General features: G+C 40.7%; 1 protein-coding gene across 1 annotated transcript; it reads left to right on the top strand.

Annotated features, from left to right (window-relative positions):
• The first annotated feature begins 1096 nt into the window (after positions 1-1096).
• Positions 1097-17894, top strand: LOC308103319 (jun dimerization protein 2-like). Its single transcript, XM_080453240.1, has 5 exons — positions 1097-1209; positions 2278-2330; positions 15538-15758; positions 16568-16672; positions 17483-17894. The coding sequence occupies exons 3-5, from the start codon at positions 15561-15563 to the stop codon at positions 17672-17674; spliced, it is 495 nt and encodes a 164-aa protein (XP_080309366.1). The 5' UTR covers positions 1097-1209; positions 2278-2330; positions 15538-15560; the 3' UTR covers positions 17675-17894.
• Positions 17895-20452: the final 2558 nt, after the last annotated feature.

The raw sequence follows: 20452 nt of genomic DNA, 5'->3' as shown, positions 1-20452 counted from the left end.
CATGGGGACAGGTCTTATACACACATATACACACACAGGTGCAATGTATCTGACTTTTAGAATATTTTATAGGATCAGTAGGCACACACACACACACACACACACACACACACACACACACACACACACACACACACACACACACACACACACACACACACACACACACACACACACACACACACACACACCAGTAGATGTGACTAAGACAAACGTTTGACAACTGTAACATACAGCAATGATCAAGGAGCTATCTCTGCTTTTACTATTGTTAGGTGTAGTGCAGTGGTGTAAAGTAACAAAGTACATTTACTCAAGTACTTTACTTAAGTAAAATGTTTAGGTATTTTTACTTTACTGGAGTATTTCCAATTCTTTTACTTTTACTCCACTACATCTAAAGGGGAAATATTATACTTTTATTCCACTACAATTATTTGAAAACTTTAGTTACTTTGTAGATTTTGATTATTATTACGGCCATTTGAAAATAGCCGATCTACAAGCTCACAATGCATCGCAATGTGAGCTTGTAGATCTGCTATTTTCAAAAGATCTTTAATTTGAAAACTTGTGAAATGGGACATTCTGCATACGCACTTTTACTTTTGTACTTCAAGTATATTTTGATACCAATATTTTTGTACTTTTACTCAAGTACATTTTTAATTCCTGACTTTTACTTGTAACAGAGTATTTCTACATTGCAGTATTGATACTTTACTTAAGTAAAACATTTGAGTACTTCTTCCACCACTGTGTGTGTGTGTGTGTGTGTGTGTGTGTGTGTGTGTGTGTGTGTGTGTGTGTGTGTGTGTGTGTGTGTGTGTGTGTGTGTGTGTGTGTGTGTGTGTTTATAGCCATAACTTTATTTATTAAGCTTGTTTATAGCACATAGACACATTTTGCCAGGTCTCTGTCTGTATCCCACAGCTGAAACTTTCCTCTCAGTAATATGTTGTGTGTTTTCTCGGTTGCTAGGCAGCCATGGGGCGGAGCCTAAACAACTTTTTTCATATCCAGCCCTCCTCTTATTATTTTCATCCATGCTTACGTCTGGACGCCACGGTTCCGCATTCCTGAGCCCTCCCAGATACAGATCACTATTTAAACGGGCTGATGCAACCACTTTTAGTCTCAAAAGCTTACATCCGATCCACACAACTCTCCACACACCACATTTTACCTCGAGTTTTGGACGCATAACAGGTAAGCCTGTTTACACCACGCTTGTATTGTGATGACTTCTCCTGGATTGGATCGTTATCGTGGATATAGTGAACTGCAGTCTGAAGATTTTTCTTAACTTTCTCATTACTTTATTGTCATCATCTATAGGTTTTATTAACGACATCTGCTGTAGTTTTCTATTCGCGCCCTAGGGCAGCATGTATTGATGAGATTATAGCCACTATAATGCCTTAATGGGTATATGTACCCAAAGCAAAATTCATAAAATGCCGTTGGGTTTAACGTATACTATTTAAGCAATTCGTGAAACTGCAGATCTCAATGTGTTGCTTTCTTTATCAACTGTTACGCTGTTATTATAACTAGGCTATAACAGACCACAATATGTTTTACCCACTATAGCAATCGATAGCGGTTAATGGTTTACTATTTGCATGAATTATGTTCATGTTATCGGTCTTTGATACAGTCTGTTACATATAGCACGTGAAGTGTCAATTACTTCCAAAGTTATGTAACGCTATACACTCACCATTGTAGGGTTTCGGCTAAATGATTGGATAGTTTACGGACAAGTCTAGACCAGTGGTCCTCAAAGTGGGGTCCGGGGACCCCCAGGGGATAGTTGAGGGGTTTCCAGGGGGTCCTCAGCTAAATGATTGGCAACTCAGAGAGTGTCCAAATGGAACCAAATGGACACTGTCAGAGTTACGGGGTCCGTGGCCTAATGCATAGTAGACCTGGGGGTCCTTGAAATGAAAAAGTTTGAGAACCACTGGTCTAGACGACCAATATGGATTTATGGATTGAAGCGGCACAGCTTAAAGAGCACAGTTCTATTTTTGGCACTTTTGAGATTACATACAATAAATTGTCTCCAGATGCAGAAAGAGAAGCTATACAAAACAAAACTTGTTTTCTCTTTAATTTGGCTCAACTTGAGGTGGCTCAAGGTGGATATACCTGTAGATCCACAGAGTGATGAACCACCTCAAGGTCATTGTTTGCAAATCTGAGATTTAAAAAAAGTAAACAAATAACAAAACAAAACAAAAAGCAATAATACAACTTTGTGTCTTCCTACAGCGTCCAAACACAATTGCACCATTGCTAGAAGAGGGTTGCCAACTTTTCTTTGAGTGAGTATACCAGCTTCTCTCAACTGTGTTATTGATCAGGAAGCTATGCCTAATACTGAAGTAGTTCTAGTTCACACCCTGATGCACTGTGGGAAGTTCCTTAATGGCCATGATTATCGTTTCTAGTACAGCTGACTTTTGACTTAAGTTAACTTTCAATTTGATTCAATGGTGGCTCAGCCAAGTAGTGCACCGATTAGGATTGTTGTGAGCAGAAGGATCAGAGTTATCTGACTGTCTTGTATCGCATGTCTCTGCTCTTGATTTCCTTCCATTCTTCTATCTGGAATAAAGCATTTAATGCAGATAATAAATCTTTGAAAACAACAACAACAGTAACAACGCACAATTTATTGCTGTATAACAGCTTAGATTTGCCAATGTTGTGCCTAGACTAGAACATAATCAATATCATTGTTTTATTGAATCAAGGCCGCAGGTTTTATCCACAGAATGGAAAATGACACCTGTTAAAATGGGTGTTCTCATGCATCAAAACTGTATGATTAACCAGCCTAATATTGGACTGTGTTGTTACACTACACTACAGCTTTGTTTTCTTTAAACATTACTACACAGCTCCAAACTGTAAATTATATCTACATCAGGCCAGGGACTTCAAAAAGATTTACACTTGAACAGAAATTCTGTCTACATCATAGATAGCTTTAGTTATTTGCCTTCAGTGGCCCTTAGGCCATAGGCCAATCATGGAATGGGATGTGGGTATGTCTTTAGATGTGCGTGTGTGCGTGCCTGTGTGCGTGTGTGTGTGTGTGTGTGTGTGCGTGCGTGTGTATGGTTTACAGCATAAAGAGTGATTTATACATGGTTGCACCCCAGTGTTGTCAAAAATAGCCAATACAAGCTCACATGTCGCAGCACAGATTGTAGATCACCTAATGTCGGTGCTAACTAGGTAACTGTATAAATAAGGCATAACAGGGATTTGAATGCAGCAGCACAAATCTCCCATTGACTACTTCAGTGTGTGTGTGTGTGTGTGTGTCTGTGTGCATGCGCACATACAACACATCCGTGCAGCGTGTGTGTGTGTGTGTGTGTGTGTGTGTGTGTGTGTGTGTGTGTGTGTGTGTGTGTGTGTGTGTGTGTGTGTGTGTGTGTGTGTGTGTGTGTGTGTCTGTGTTTGTGACAACCAGTGAATATGCATTCCCACATTGTGAGTGCAGGCTTTCCATCACTGTGCTGATTGCATGTGCATGTACAGTATATGTCATGCAGTGCAAACATGTACTGTATGTGAGTGAGCTTCATCCACGTGCGCGTGTCAAAGAGTCTGTTTGTGTTTGCCTGTGTGTCTAAAGGGAACAAGTGTGTGTTACAGGGGGTTTTAAATGCCCCAGCGCCTGCCCGAGCACATCCGTGGGATGGTTTCCGCATAAATGGAACGCTGCAGTGGATTAATGGGGAAGGGCTGGCAAGCCGACAGACAGCGCAGGGCCAACAGGGGCTGTGAGAGGCTGGACGTGGGCGCACAGGGTTTATTTTAAGTAGAAATGCCTTCCAGTGCCTCTCTGGAGAGCTGGAATTGCTACGCTGCACCCCTAGCAGACTGAATAGACAGTAGACGCATTGCAGGAAGGCTAAGCAGTCGTGCAACTGCTAGCTCAGTGTTACTAATACTAATGCTGGAGGAGCAGCCATTCAGCACGCTGGCTATCACATTGTTATTTCAAAGTCCCCATAAGCCTATCCACATGGCATGTGAAAACATCGCGCAGAGGCAACCGAGACGTACATTATCGAGTGAACACCCAGAAGTCCAAGGGTGTAACCGAGAGAAGAGACATTTTGTGGGGCTAGTGCTGGAAAAACATGTTTTTGAAAAACGAAAGGACGTGTAGAAAAGGGTCCTTTTTAAGGCCTTGAAATAATCATGACTTCCAGATTTACTGAATTCCTTTGTTGTTTGAACATTTTTGAAGTGAAACCAATTTGCTGTCCCTGTGCACAGAGCAAGCTTTGTTTCAACACACGTACCTATATTTTAACCTGCAACCTCTTGTATTAAAGAACAACAAACACATTGCAGTCATAATCTTCAGGGTTTCTGTTTGAGAGAACACGTGCTTCATGTGGGGTAGATGAGGAAATATCAGAAGTCAAAGTATGAAACATCATTGACGTGACAACCACATGTTACATAATATTGCTGATTGCTTCAGCAGATGGCATTAAATAAAAATTTCTGTTGGTTGGCCAATGTGCTAATGTCAAGGATTGCTCAAAATTGACCAGGGCTTTGTCATTGGACAGAAGTCAGTACATATGGAATGCCTTTGTCGACATTTGTTATTGTCTCCGCCAGGCCGAAAGGCATGGCGAGAGAGTATGTTTTACCCCCTGTCCGTGTGTCCGTCCTTCCGTCCGTCCGTCTCTCCGTCTGTCACCAGCTAATCTCCGGCACCGTTGGCCCGGTCGCTCCCAAACTGTGCACACACACTCCCTGGATGCCAATTCAGAACCTCTGCTCCAAAATTTTCACATGGCCCTGTTATAGCGCCACCAGGAGGCCGCTTTTTGCAAAACACATTTATTTACTGTACTCCTACAGATTTGGTCCAAACGTCACGCGAATTGGTACACAGTATCTCTATAGTCATTAAACAAAATGGGTCTTTCAGATTTTTCATATTCCATTCTGATTGGCTAAGAATGGCTTCCAAAGTTTGCAGGTGTGCTCCATTTTGAACAAAATGCCTCAAATCATGAACACAGCGTGCAATTTCCATGAAATTTTGCTTGTATATTCCCACTAGGCTGAGGAAGAAATGCCACTCGAATATTTTCAAAACAGCCTCATGGTGGCGCTATAATAGGCCGATTCGTGTTTTTAACTATAACTGCACCGATCTGTGTAAAACTTTGTATGTGCACTCCCTACAGGCCAAGGAAAAACCTTTGCCCTGCATTTTTCACATCTGCCTTTTATAGCGCCACCAGGAGGCAGACTTATATAAAACAAATTTTTTGATATTTTATATTCCATCCTGACTGGCAAATTCTGAACATTGCTGGCCCACAATAACCTACCTGACCTGGCGGAGACCTGTGCTCCGAGGAGCACTTTTTCTAGTTGTGATTCATTTAATCCTCAAAGCTTGACTTCTAACTCTGAGAAAATAGAATCATTATAAAACAGAACCACCTAGTTACAGTAAAAGGGCATAGGTGTGTATGTGCATTGGTTTGCATCTTACTGAATGCAGGAACCTAGCCAGTGATCACACAATTGTCAATATACTGTAGGCCACAGAAAGTCTCATGCCTGATGCACTTCTGCAACTGCTTTGCATGTTTGTTTTGACCTTTCAAATGCACTGATTTGTTTATGACATAGCCAACAATGTAATACAATATTTAAATGTACTGCAGCCTCAAATAATTTAATTGTGAGCAAAATAGCAATAGATCTAACTAGCTACTGTACTCTAACTCGCTTGCTGAGTGTTTGCCTAAATTGACAACAACTAATTAAAGTCACATGTTTAGCGTTGTCGCCATCCTTAAATATACTGTAAAGTCACATACTCATATTTGCACTAGAATGATGTTAGGAATGTTTAGTCATCATCACAAGTTCCTTCTGTCTCTAGTTGTGCTAACGGGTGCATGCATCCAAGTCCTGCTTAGCCTATGGGAACTTGAAGTGAAGAACGAGAAATGAAAGCTGTGAAAAAGATCTGGCTGTCACTCTTGATAACACTGACACACCCACACACACCCACACACACACACACACACACACACACACACACACACACACACACACACACACACACACACACACACACACACACACACACACACACACACACACACACACACACACACACACACACACACACACACACACACACACACACACTTGAGTTTAATGACCAGAGATGACCGTAGCATGATCAGAACAACACAGTCAAATCCTCAATTACTCAGAGAGGGTATGGATGGAAGCAAATGCACCCGTACGGGTACATTTGCTTCCGTTTGTATTCTCTCTGAGTTAACATAATAACTCAGGGTTTTACAGTAAACCCACGCGAGGTTCTCTTCTTTTTGCCTGTCTCATCATTGTCCCTCCAATGAAAATATAATGAGGGCTTTTTGGAGGAATGTTGATACTGTATAGTTGGACAGTCCTGTCCTGCCAAATTCCCTGGCCTCTCTGGAGGATTGCGAAAGGCTGTAACTCAACACATAGCCTGACTGAGTGCAGACGGTAATGATGATCACTCAGACCTTGGCCATGGATTGAGAGAGCGTGCCTTGGCTCAAGACCCGCTCTCATTGTTCATTTGCAGGGCTCTTGCAGAGATATAGAACCTTAAAAAGTTTTGAGCACAAGACATGGAGAGAGTTGTGCAAGATGCTGGTATGCGGAGCGAGCAATTCCTTAGTCCAGAACGAGAGGGAAACAAAGGATGTTGAAAACTTTAGTGGTAAAAAAAAAGCATTCTAGGAAGTGTGGCTGGTGCCTCCGGTCTCTACGACATTTAGCTTGTGCGAGGTTAAATTGGCCATCACGTTTAGCTTGTTAAGATTGCTGCCAGCGGATACCTTTGTTGACTTCTGCTTTTAGACACCACGAGAGCAATGCGCTAGTGGAGGTTTAGTCTATGACATAGACTAAACCTCCACATTTAGACTCTCTTTTGTGTTTAAACTTTGAGCACTTTGCCAACCATTTTGTGCGACCAATGTTTCATGAGAAGGCAAAGGCTAATGATTGGCCTGCAAGTCTCAATAACTCGCTTTTCTTTCACTCTCCTTCCACACACACCTATGCACACGCACACACGCATGCATGCATGCACACCCGCACACACACCTTCACTATAGGAGCTGAGTATAATAGGGCCTCCAGTTGTGCTGTTGGCCATTGCTAAGGGGCTGAATTCCACAGCCCTGAAGCTGCTAATTGCTCTCAGGAATGACTCAGGAAATGGACCTATTTGGTTGAGCTGCAGACAGATAGAGTATGCGAATGGAGAAACTAGGTGTATATAGAGATATATCCATAGATACAGTATATATGTTTATATCTATATATATATATATATATATATATATATATATATATATATATATATTTATATGTGTGTGTTTGTATAATACAGTATATGTGCATGCAGTGGTGTGTTCTACCGTGTTACACTGTATACACCGTATACAGTGCAGATTCTGTGTGTGTGTGTGTGTGTGTGTGTGTGTACACACACACACACACACACACACACACACACACACACACATTATTATATTATACACGCATTATGATACTGTCAGACATATACACACACTCCTTTAACACACACCTCCACCACGGCTCGCATGCAATTGAATTGGTCTTGGGCTCTTGCCAGGCCCCAGCTTTGAGTGCAGTTCTATATTTCATAACTAACACATGACATTTCCGCTCCCCACCCTCGGTGCGCTTGGCTTCAGCCCCTCTCTGCTCAGCAACTCTGAGCGGCAGCAGCAGTGCCCACACCAGCACACCGCCGCTGCAGGGCTGTGTGTTAGGTGTCTTTGTTTGAGGGCAGCCTGGGCCTAGAGCTGTGTGGCACTGGCTTTTCTGCTTGACTGAGAAAACACAGTGGTGGTGTTGCATCATCAAACGCTGACCGCTAATCCTGGGCAGCAGGCAGGACTGCAACAGGAAAAAAAAGTTAGAAAAATACCCTTCTTTTGAAAAGTGTTTCATAAACTTTTTTTTGCAGTCTATGCATCTGCTATATTTCTGTTTTGCACAAATACTCTGAAGTTTGTTACCTGACTTAAAAGTTAAGTTGGACTACGTCCGTGAGTGCGTGCATGTGAGCACGCACGCACACACGCACGCACGCACGCACGCACACACGCACGCACGCACGCACGCACGCACGCACGCACGCACGCACGCACGCACGCACGCACGCACGCACACATGTCTCATAATTGAAAGGAGTCTTGCTGTATATTTAGTGCATTCCATTCCATCTGTACTTTGTTACCCTCTGGCCAATCCCTCTCTCCAGTCTGTGGGGTTTTAAATGGTGTAATCTCATCTCACCGTGCAGGGAAATGCTAGACAACAGGTGTGTGTGTGTGTGTGTGTGTGTCTGTGTGTCTGTGTGTCTGTGTGTCTGTGTGTGTGTGTCTGTCTGTGTCTGTCTGTCTGTGTGTGTGTGTGTGTGTGTGGGTGGGTGGGTGTGTGTGTGGGTGTGTGTGTGTGTGTGTGTGGCAGCAGAGGTGGGCTCAAATGGGTAAACTTGTTTCAACAAGCCAAGAACCCAAGAAAGGGGATTTCCTTGCAGTATGCCTGTCTAAGAACATATCCAGTAGCATTTATTATAATTATATTATCACTTTTAGTAGACATGAAACTAACTTTTCTTTATTAGAGCGCAGCATTATCATAGCCTAGCTGTAAACAGACACCAAGTATCTAGCCAGCAGGGTGATTGAACTCCATTCTGATTCTGTCTGAACCTTTTGCGCTGTCATTGCTACAGTAATTGATGTTTTAGTTCCTGTGGTTGTTGGCTCTGTGGCCGGGTTGGATTCCATCTTTTGGACTCCAATGCAGTCTTACTGGTCAGCATTGGACAATGTAATTGCAAACATGGCACACTGTTGAGTCAAATGTCAGCATTCTAACCATTGACCACTTAGGCTCTATTTAAAAAAAAAACACACACAGAAAAATAGCCTATCTAAGCTCTCAACGCATTGGAACGTAACATGTTGTGAGCTTGCGGAACTGATTTTGTCAAATGTTTTTGAAACGTTTTGCAGTTGATGACATGACCAAAAATCCACATTACTAATGATCGTTCCTCAAAGTTTATGTGTGTCATTATCCTCTGAAACCACCAATAACCATCCACAAAATGTGGTCATATTATCGATATTGTGGTATTCGGTCAAAAGTTATTAATATTTTGTTTTGACAATATCACTAGCCCTAGTTGCCATATGGATGGAATTCAGCATCCTGATTGCTCACTTTAAGTATATTTTACACATACCTCAAGTCTCTCTAACAACATAATCTCTAAAGATTTTCTGGTGGATGTGCCCTAAAGCGTGTCAGGTCGAGTGAACAGGAATGGTTCAATTGCACAGTAATCCAACGGTTCATGGCATGCCATTGTCTGGCAGTTAACTAATGGATTTCAAGCCCACCCAGCCCCACATTAGCTAGCATATGGTTTGTCTTGTTAGACAGTCTTTGAGTGGACCTTGGCACCCTCCATTGCTTATGGACTCCTCTGGGAGTTGAGCGAAAGGGAATTTTGTCCGAGACAGATTTTCACCAGGGCTGTCTTGTTCTCTTTCTCTCCAGAAAAAACATTAGACGGCTGCCAAGTGCACTGTAAATGGGAGTACAGTATACATACAGTTGGAGAGAGGGGGAGGAGGGGAGAGAGAGAGAGAGAGAGAGAGAGAGAGAGAGAGAGAGAAAATAGTGGCAAGGAGTTAAATAATAAAATGACTGGGTCTGTACACCAGCTTGTCTTTGGGCCTAATAAATCATAAGCTTGATTTATACTTTGTCGTACAATGGTGCTGCACGCCGAAAATAGCCGACCCACAAGCTTAGCGTGTCGCATTAGCTTGTAGATATGGCTATTTTCGGTGAGCGATGCCGTCATATGACGAAGCATAAATTAGTCAATTCAGGCCCAGAGGTGGCAGATGACAAGATGTTGAACTGCTTGGTCACAATCTAGATTTATCTGGATCCACTATAATGCATTTGAACAAAGGCATTAAGTAACGTTAGAAAACTAATTGTAATTAACAACATAGCTGTAGGCATGTCCAATTTTGGTTTAATTAAACCATCCTCAAGCTGAATTTGTGCTCTGGTTTGATACTCATTCCCTATCAACTTATCCAAAAGGGTTAGGATCCAGTTTTATCATAATGAAGATATGAAGTAATTTCTGACGATATCTGACAGACTTCTCATATAACCAAACAGTGATGGAAGTCACATTACTTTTCCACAAAACAGAAATACTCTTATACAAGTCCAGTATTCAACATTTACTTTTCAAAATGTATTAAAATCTTTTGAAAATAGCAGATGTACAAGCTTACAACACATCGCAACGTGTTGTAGGTGTTTTATTATAATAATCAAAATCTACAAAGTATGTTTTCCCACAATTGTAATGGAGTAAAAGTACAATATTTGCCTCTGAGTGAGATGTAGTGGAGTATTGAAAATTGGAAATACTCCAGTAAAGTAATGAAATACCTCGAAATTGTACCTAAATACAGTACTTGGGTACATGTACTTAGTTACTTTACACTACTGTAACCCACAGAGTGGTAACAGCACCATCATAAGAACATAAGAGATAACATACTCTATAAATAACAAAAATAAAACAGAGCTGAACTTGGTCTCACTCATGCTAGACACATGAGTACATTCGAGTCCAACTACAAAAACACTTTGAGGCCAGACAGTCTCAACGTAGGGTGGAGTACATTAGAATAGAGTTACATAACCCTGCATTTTTCATTACCTCGTCTTATGTTTTTTTGCAACAGAGCAAAGTGAAAGGCTCTGTATATTGCAAGAAAGAAAAGCTCAATCTCACAAAACAGTCAGCTTGTCAGCTGGTCACCCACCAGCGAAGTCAGCTGTCTCGCATCACCTCACAATAGATGTCTTTGTTGGTTCCATATGAGAGGGACTCTGTACAGTCTGTGGCCAACCTGTAGTGTTTGTAGCGTTCCTGAATAAATACTCCAGGGGGGGCAAATATGAATTGGCATCATTTACAGAAATCCATCTGCTCTACTGTATAAAAAAGAATTAGTTAAAGGGAGTAGGGACACTCAAAATGTATAACATACTTTACTTCTACATATTTGCCGTAGGACTAAAGTTCCATCAGCAGCCGTAACACTGAGCAGTCTTTGTGTTTCTGAAATGCTGCTGAAGTCGTGCTGAAAAGTACCCCAGTAATGTCGCGGGGATAAACATACAGAAAGGGGAATTTTCTCAGTGTGGGTTCATTGGGTTGTAATGTAAATATCGTTTTTATAGATTGATAATCATCAACAATGAACAGAAATACACATCGACGGCATAATAGCGTTCCTTTAAAAGGACCACGCCACCCGTTTTCAACGTATCTTCATATAATTGGTCCTTACTCATTATAAGATGGCACCATTGCTGTTTACTCACTGTGTGTCTCAGAGGAGGGCTGTAGACAGTTCAGAAACCTGTCTACCAGTGACATCATCGGTAGGCAGGTTAGGTAATTTCAACTTTTTCCTCTTTTTTATTTGTATGCAAGAGCAATGTCCTCTGATTCTATGCTCTTGAATTAATTTTTTAAAAATGGGGGAAAAGGTTGAAATCTTGTTTGAAATGATCAAACCTGCCTACAGTACCGATGATGTCACTGGTAGGCAGGTTTCTGAACTGTTCATAGCCCTCTTCTGAGACACAGACCAAATAGACAGAAATGGTGCCATCTTATGAGTATTAGTATAAAAATGGGTGAAGTGGTCCTTTAAGTAGATCTTTTTTAGACTAGAGGCTTTTTATGCTCCATCCTGATAACATTTTTGAACGTTTTTCCCAGTAGTACTATCTGACATTTCCTTGGTAGACAAAAGTTGTAGATAATCATGTTGTTGTGCGATTTTTCTGAGATATTACAGTTCAGCGTATACTGTATAGGCAGATTATCTCATATCTTGTATCTTGTACCACTTTCAACTTGGTGTCGCTGTTTTAGCCATGTCATTACAGCCGATTGACAAAATATTTCAAAACATTTTCAGAAACTTGTAATAATCTTCCAAAATAGCTAAAATTGCCGATCTACTACAGTAGCTCGCAAGTAAACTGTGACTTTGGTGAAATCCAGTGGTCTCTTCTGTGCCTCTCCTCCCAGATCACAGAGACGGGGCAGGGCAGAGACGGCTCAAGTTGCACGGTTTCCATCTGTAACATTTGTTTTTTATTTGGCCATCAGAAGATTTCCAAGTCTTGGTCTTACAGTAATTAGAGAGACGTCTTAATTCTCCAGCCACTTCCTCTGGGCCTGCACAAGCTCTCCTTTTTTTTTCTCTCCTCTCGCTCTCCTTCATTCCTCCCTGATTACATTAAAACGTACTGTGGTCAAACAAACCTTTTAAATTGCCCAAAATTGTTGAAAGAGGGCGGTGGTGGAATACATGAGTCTCATCCACAGTATGTAGCATTTAGCTGCTTTTGATGTCTTTATTTGACTTGTACGTGGATAGATAGTAAATTAACCTGGCATGTCATCATAGGCGAATAAATTGTCAACAAGTTTGAGAATTGCAAAAATAGCAGATCTCCAAGCTTGATAAGATGTGTTGTGAGCTTGTACCTTTGCTATTTTTGCCACACAAAACTGTGACAAATGTGAAAATGTGACAAAGTATTTCAGATGACAAATATTCATTGTAACTGATTAACAGGTATGCAGTAAAATATGAATGGGCATCAATTTTACCATGTTTCATACTGTACAAGGATTCTAGATCGTTCCCATTGCAAGTCAAGAGACGTGTGAGTGGGTGTAAACAGAGAGAAGTTTGTTTTGCCATTGGTTGCCAACTGGACAAATATCACAGCTATCAAAACTTGCATTTTTGAATCTTGGACACAATAGTAGCTATGAAATTATTACCCTGCCCACAACAATGTGTGGCAGGGGACTGTTATTGTTCCTGTTTGATAAATAGCACGGTAACATGATTAACATTTGGGTAGAACAGGTCAATGGTCAAGGTCACAATGAAGAGATGTAGAACAATAGATGTTGGTGCAGGAAGGGTTTGCACCCCAGGTGCATTTGTTAAATGTGTTGATGTGGACAACAGCGTTGCCAGATTTTGCGAGAGAAATAAGCAACCAGCTCTATGAAAACAAGCCCAAAAGAAGCGACTAGCGCTTTAAGCATACATCTGCTATTTATTTTTTTAATCTTGGAAAAAAGTGACAAATGTGGAATATTTTTAAAACATTTTAAGAAAGCAAATCTGGTACGGTGGTCCCTGGCACAAAATATTTTCAGATGGGGTCCGTGGACAAATATTAATTTGGGGAACCTTGACATTTCAAGGAACTTTACAGAAAAACAAGGCCAAAGTTGCTCATAATAAGCAGACATGGCAATACTGGTGGACAACAGCAATGGATTCAGCCTGATGGTGAATGACATGGATCAGTCACAAATTTGATTACGTTGCACGTAAAATCCTCAGTAATTAATCCATTTGTACAGTCAGAGCTAAATTAACCACATGATCCCTAGCATCCCTATTCTAGTCCTGTCTTAATAGGCGAACATTAAGAAAAAATTCACTGACAACATTCACTGACAATAGCTGATCTATAAGCTCACAACACGTCGTGAGCTTGTAGATCAGCTATTTTCGGCTTAGAGATTTGGAGTAGAGCAGGGATCTTCAACATTTTTGAGGCCAAGGACCCCTTATCAAGGCTTAGCTGAGAGAGAGATGAAGCAGGGAACTACATATATAAAATTGAGTTGCAGATTCAAGTCATTCATAGACATAGATTCATAGACTTGTTTGAGAGTACTTATCAGTGTTGTGAAAATTAATATTCTTTGTTTATTCATTTACACATTATTTTCTATTAATATGTTGGATTTATGCTAATGTGTATTTTCAGACATTTAACCCTCAATACGTTGTCTGCTATTTTTTGTTGTTGTTGGCTTGTAGATCTGCTATTTTCGGCACATGTTCTTCCCAGAATGGGAGGGGGGTCCTTTCACACAAAGCTTTGGCAGCCCCCCTGTAGTAACTCTGAGGACCCCCAAGGGGTCCCGGACCCCCTGTTGAAGACAGATCTTACAGTTTAGCGTTATGATAGCTCATGAAAGGCATTATTACTGTGGCTGGTATTATGCTAATGAGTCCAAGAAATGATGAGTACAACCTGTAGTCACTATTTTCTTTTTTGCCTATAATGACATACCCAGAATATGGATTGATTACTAATGGATTATTTTCTAAATGATCAATTATCGATATTTTTTTATTAGCAATTATTGTCCAGGTTTTGTCAGAGAAAGTCTCAGACAAGCCAAAGTCCACAGTTGGTCGTTATTGCTCTAAGGAGGTCTGTGTTTGGTTGGTCACTTTATACAGTATATGCATGTCATGCATTTTTCTTTTTCTTATTTTTTTTCGTCTTAGGTCCTTATCCACTTTTCAATTTCTGTGCACCAGACATTAGATATATATCTATTTGTTTTTGGTACTGCGAGACTAAGTGGAATATAAATCTATATACCATACAATGGAGATTCCAATGGCATGGAAATTCCCTCTGCAAGGCCATTGCACAAAGTGTACTTATCGCTGCTGTTGGGCGGAAACCTTGTCTCTATGTCCAAAGCTGTTACTTTTCAGGAAATGGAAAAAATAACCAGTGTTACAATGGATCCAATGTAGTTATTTAGTCACAAGCTCTTGTTAATGCTTTTCATTGGTTAAATATTTATATAAAAAACCACAGACAGGCTATTTTAACTTCTTTTGCGAGACTCTGTCATACAACAAAGTAAAAAAAAAATGCGTTCATTTACGAAAAGACATGAAAAGATGAAATACGAGATAGAAGTTTTCTGCCCGATAGTGACGTTATGGACGTTAATGTGTCTGTCATCGGTACATACAGTATACCAGTGTTAATTTGGTAGACTAAAACTATGACGAAAATGTTTCGTCGAATACCATTTTTTCGCTGAAGAAAACCAAATAAAAACTAAGCTATGATGACTAAAACTAAGATTAAATATCTTGACAATTAAAATGTTAGGGATGGACTACTGGAGAAGAGATCCAGTAGAACTAAAAGACAAGTCATTTTATGTTTGGTTGCGCTCCGGTGTTGCGCTCTGAAAATAGCAGATCTACAAGCTCACAACGTGTCGTGCTGCGATGCGTTGTGAGCTTGTAGATCGGCTATTTTCAGCATACAACCAAGTGTAAAGTCAGTCATTTACGACGCCATCAAGGCCCGCCAAAATAAATCATTCAAAAGACTATGACTAAAAACTAAATCAAAATGAATCAAAATCAACACTGTATAGCCTACCACTGATGACGCATTTGTACCATCAGCGTTCCTCTTGTCTGAACATCACAATCTGTCTCTCCACAGCGGCGGTGGCGGCCGGGTTGGACATGATGCCGGGACAGATTCCTGACCCTTCACTGGCAGCGGGCTCCCTGCCCGGCCTGGGCCCGCTGGCGGGCATCTCAGCCACCACGCTCACTGACCAACTGAGACTGGCTGACTTCCGCCAGCTGGGCACCATGCTCTCCTCCCCACTGCACTTCCTGGGGAGACTGGGGAAGAGGCCACTGGCCATCAAGACAGAGGTGAGGAGGAGGAAGAGGTGTTACAGGAGAGAGGGAGTGGATGAGGAAAGAGGAACGGTGGCTGTTTGTAATCCATGCTGTCTATTTATAGACAACGATTTAGCTCTGTGCGGTCGAGTACGCAAATGCATTTCAAGTCAGAGGTGGAAAAGGAGGAAGAGTGATGAATTAATCACACAACCCTTGGCGTTTTCGGTATTTTTCTAAACTATTCAAAATCTCAAAGCTTTGTATTCTTTAAGATAAATAGTGACAATAGTGGAGGAGATAATTTCACTTTGCAATTTGTTTCTATTCCTTAATTTTTGTTTTCTGATAGTTATGTTTTCTGTAGTAATTCTAGTGCAAGGCAAAATGGGCAATCACACCATTTGTCTCAACGTGAAGTTGCAAGCTGTTCAAATTAACTTTCATTAGGTTTTGTAATAAGAATAAGTGATGAGCCATTTGAAATGGCCATATTAAATACAGAATGGTAGTGTTTAGTTTTGTTGCAAATTGAAAAAAATGTATTCCTCTAATGTAACTCAACTCAAAGCGTTTTTGATATCAGTGCCCTCTAGTGTTAGTTTAAGAATTCAGGCATTGTACAAAATGAATCCCATCATTACTAGGAGTTGCCTTCACAATCGTATCCTCAGCGATGTAATCATTACAACTGGGATCAGGCTGTTTAATTTTGGAAACCAAATATAAAGATAGCTTTATCTATCTGTCTGTTATTAAATTATGATCGCTTTATCTATCTGTCTGTTGTTGTTGTTGGTGAAAATGCGCCATGACATCTCAATTGTACTTTCTCACTGCAGATGGATGAGGATGATGATAGGCGGAAACGAAGGAGAGAGAAAAACAAAGTGGCAGCAGCGCGGTGCCGAAACAAGAAGAAGGAAAGGACTGACTTCCTTCAAAGGGTGAGTTCACCAGATGCCAGAGGATACAGATGTACAGGAGAGCAGATGTTGGACAAGGCTCTCCCCCAAAACAAGCTTGGCCTATTAGATAGATGCAATCAAATGACATTTGACTTTCCCCTATTCCACCAGGTAATGGTTATAATCTTCTACAAAAACGTTGTAGTTGGAAAACGCAGCTCTGTATTTTCACCTCCAGAGAGTTAGTTTAACGCTGAGAATGAGATGAGATGAGATGAGATATACTTTATTAATCCCCAAAGGGAAATTGTGGCGTTACAGCAGCACAGTGTAACAAATAAATAAGTAATCAACAGACAAACAGAAACACAACAAACACAGATGGACGTAAACACACAAGACCAGGGCCGACACAGGACCGTATGTATTTAGGGAGAGAGTTCTTAAGCAACTTAAAATTCAATATGATAACTGCACACCTTTCACAACTGTCTTCTGTAGCAGAATTATAACATGCCTTTCAAGAAAAACAATTATACTATCCTCTTAGTGTGGATGAATCAGCAAACTGACAAATGAGTTAGCGCAACAAATACATTAGAGATCAAATTGCACATTTACAAGCTACCTGCAACGGTACAGCCTGTCCCATGGGAAAGCTATATTTGCTTTCACGTGGTTACCTGTGCCAAATAACATGTACAGCACAGTATCCAGTAGTACAGTCTTTTTCAATGGCATTGGCCTGAACTGTTCCACTACAGTAAACGTGGAACAGTTTAGGAGTGCACTAACCCTCAGGATTGTACTTTGTATATTCATCTCCTACGAATACATCTCTCTGTCCAGGAATCGGAGCGTCTGGAAATGGTGAATTCAGAGCTGAAGGCCCAGATTGAGGAGCTGCGGCTGGAGAGACAACAGCTCATGGTTATGCTCAACCTCCATCGGCCCACCTGCATCGTGAGGACAGACAGCGTCAAGACTCCCGAGGGCGAGGCCAACCCACTGCTAGAGCATTTAGCTACCGACAGCAAGTGAAACCACCAAACCAGGAGTCCAAAGCAGGAATCCAAAGTTGCACCATCATGGCAGCCATTTTTTAAGAAAAAGAAATAACTGGCAATACGTTCTTCTACATAAGCACTTGAGCTCTGAGCTGGAGACTTTCAGAGACTCTCTGCCCAAAGACGTAGGGTTGTTTTAGGGCTTTCTCAGTATTGCTATATGAGCTGGCTCTATTCATGGGAAGACTGGGGGGGGGAAAGAATTCCAGTTTCATCTCTGCATTAAGTGTTGTTTTTGTTGTGACACCCACTGTGCCTCCTTGTTACTGCAACCATCTTTCCATAAAGGGACTGATGGGAAAGATAGCGTACGACTGGAAACAACATTGTGGATACACACCAATATGGCGCTCTCTGTCGCACAAGCCCCAAGAAGGTAGTGTGGCGTTGTTTTGAGGCCCACACAGGCTAATTCATGCTTAATCGAACGGTCGCGTCACACAACACAAATGATGTGTATTCAACTGTTGAAAATATGTTGTTTTTGTTGTACGACACAGTCTTTCGGTAAAGTATAAAATAGGCTTTATGGTTGCACAGTTTGCCTATGTATACTAGTTGAAATATACAGGTGTAGTGTCTTTAGGATTTGATACCCAATACATGTACATCAGATGGAGTAGAGTTTTTTTGTTCTTGTTTTTTATAACGTTGATTTTTATACCCTGCCTTGACGATGGCAGTTACCGGTTGACCCGATCTGTGGTGACGCTGGCGTCATAAAAAGCACATATATATACAAAATGTTTACAGTCGCGTTCTTTTTTGCCTTGTCATCTGTCCATTATTGTATTTGTTTTATACTGCTTTATATATGATAACACATAAACGTGTATGAAATGCCCGTTAATCACTTGATGTGATTTATTTTTAACTAACTTCTAAGGTCTTTCTGTCATCAATATTGTGCTGTCAAACAGCTGTGAAAAGTAAGCAGAAATCTTATCAGCCGAGCAGTATTTCAATGTCTACTTTGGAACTGTACCTACATATATGTCTTTGTTACTCTGCATAGATTAAAATTTATTTTCTAATGACAATAAGAGTATGTCCTGATTCTAACCTCACATCATAAAATATGCATAGCATGCCAAGGTTGTTATAACATGAATATAATATAATCTCTACATCATAGATAAAAAGGTGGAGTGGCTGACTTTTTAACCTTTTTACCCCTTTTCAGAGAACAAGATCTTCAGCTATATTAAATACAGGATGGTAGTGTTTAGTTTTGTTGCAATTTGATAACAAAAATGTCTCTAATGTAACTCAAATGGGTTAAACTCAAAGTCTTTTTTATATCAGTGCCCTCTAGTGTTAGTTTAAGAATTCAGGCATTGTACAAAATGAATCCCATCATTACTAGGAGTTGCTTTCACTATCTTATCTTCAGCGATGTAATCATTACAACTGGGATCGGGCTGTTTAATTTTGGAAAACAAATATAAAGATATATTTATCTATCGGTCTGATTATATTATATCTGTCTAATCTTCAGAGACTAAAAAGACAGCTCCAAAAACTACCTGACACTATCCTGTCTTGAGCAGTTTTATTTCCACTGTAGCCTATTGATCACAAAATAATGTTCTAAGTGTTATAAGCTCCTTGACTGTGACCACTATGTTTATCTGACTAGTCCAGTATAAGCCTTGGCCTTGTAGGTAACCCAGCCTGGTGGGGACCTGCGCTCTGATGAGCACTCTTTTCTAGTTTCTTATTTTCTTATCAGCTGAAATAGGCAATAATTAGGAACGCCAAGACTTTTACACATTGTACTCGTTTTTTCTTTACCTCAATTTGCTCCACTAGTTAAGCCTCAACAGAGATTGAAGTTCACTTTGACCAAATTTTGAACCACCAAGTAAGACAATACAGCAGCATTAGATTTCATATCAACCTTGAAAGCGTTTGGTTTCTTTCTACTTCACCCGATATATTATAACTCACTTACGCCTCAGTAAATTTACTCTATTACTGTACTTAAGTACAATGTTGAGGTATTTTTTACTTTACTGGAGTATTTCGAATTGTCAATACTTTGTTCTACTCCACTACATCTCAGAGGCAAATATTGTGCTTTTATCCACTACAATTATTTGAAAACGTTTGTTACTAGTTACTTTGTAGATTTGGCTACAGCTTGGCCTTAAATCTACAACTCATTTAACCCCTGCTCAGTGCTCACTTTGCTAGGGTGGGATGGCTCAGGGTAGAGGATAGCTCTGGTCCATAGCGTTAGAAGGAGAACGCTATGGACCAGAGCTAGGCAGAACACAGAGTACATCAACTTGCAATGGGCCTGGTCTACAAGCTACACTACCACTAAGACACCCATGTCAAACTACTTCAAAAACGTCAACGAGGTCCACAATCACACCAGAGAGAGCTCTACAAATCAAGTTCAACACAGATTTGGCTAGTCACAAGGGGTTACATTCGTTCTACTGCTATGCTACAAAAATGTGGAATGCCCTACCAATAGTCATACAAATATGTGAATCCTTACTCTTTTACTTGTAACAGAGTATTTTGTACGTTGCAGTATTGATACATTTACTCAAGTAAAAAAATTGAGTACTTTTTTCCACCATTGGTCCTACGTAGCAGGACAATCAGAGCCTTTGAAAGGAGATTTTACTAACTCACGCTGCAGACAACTATGCATGACGGAAGCATTTTGAAGGAGGCTACAGACTGTCTCGCGAGACTAGAGACCAACCCGGTCCACGTCTCAACCAATCGGCTGCAG

This window comes from Gymnoscopelus braueri (genome assembly GCF_963280865.1).
Source record: "Gymnoscopelus braueri genome assembly, chromosome: 16".
Classification (NCBI taxonomy): Eukaryota; Metazoa; Chordata; class Actinopteri; order Myctophiformes; family Myctophidae; genus Gymnoscopelus; species Gymnoscopelus braueri.
This window is presented reverse-complemented; position numbering and strand designations above follow the sequence as displayed.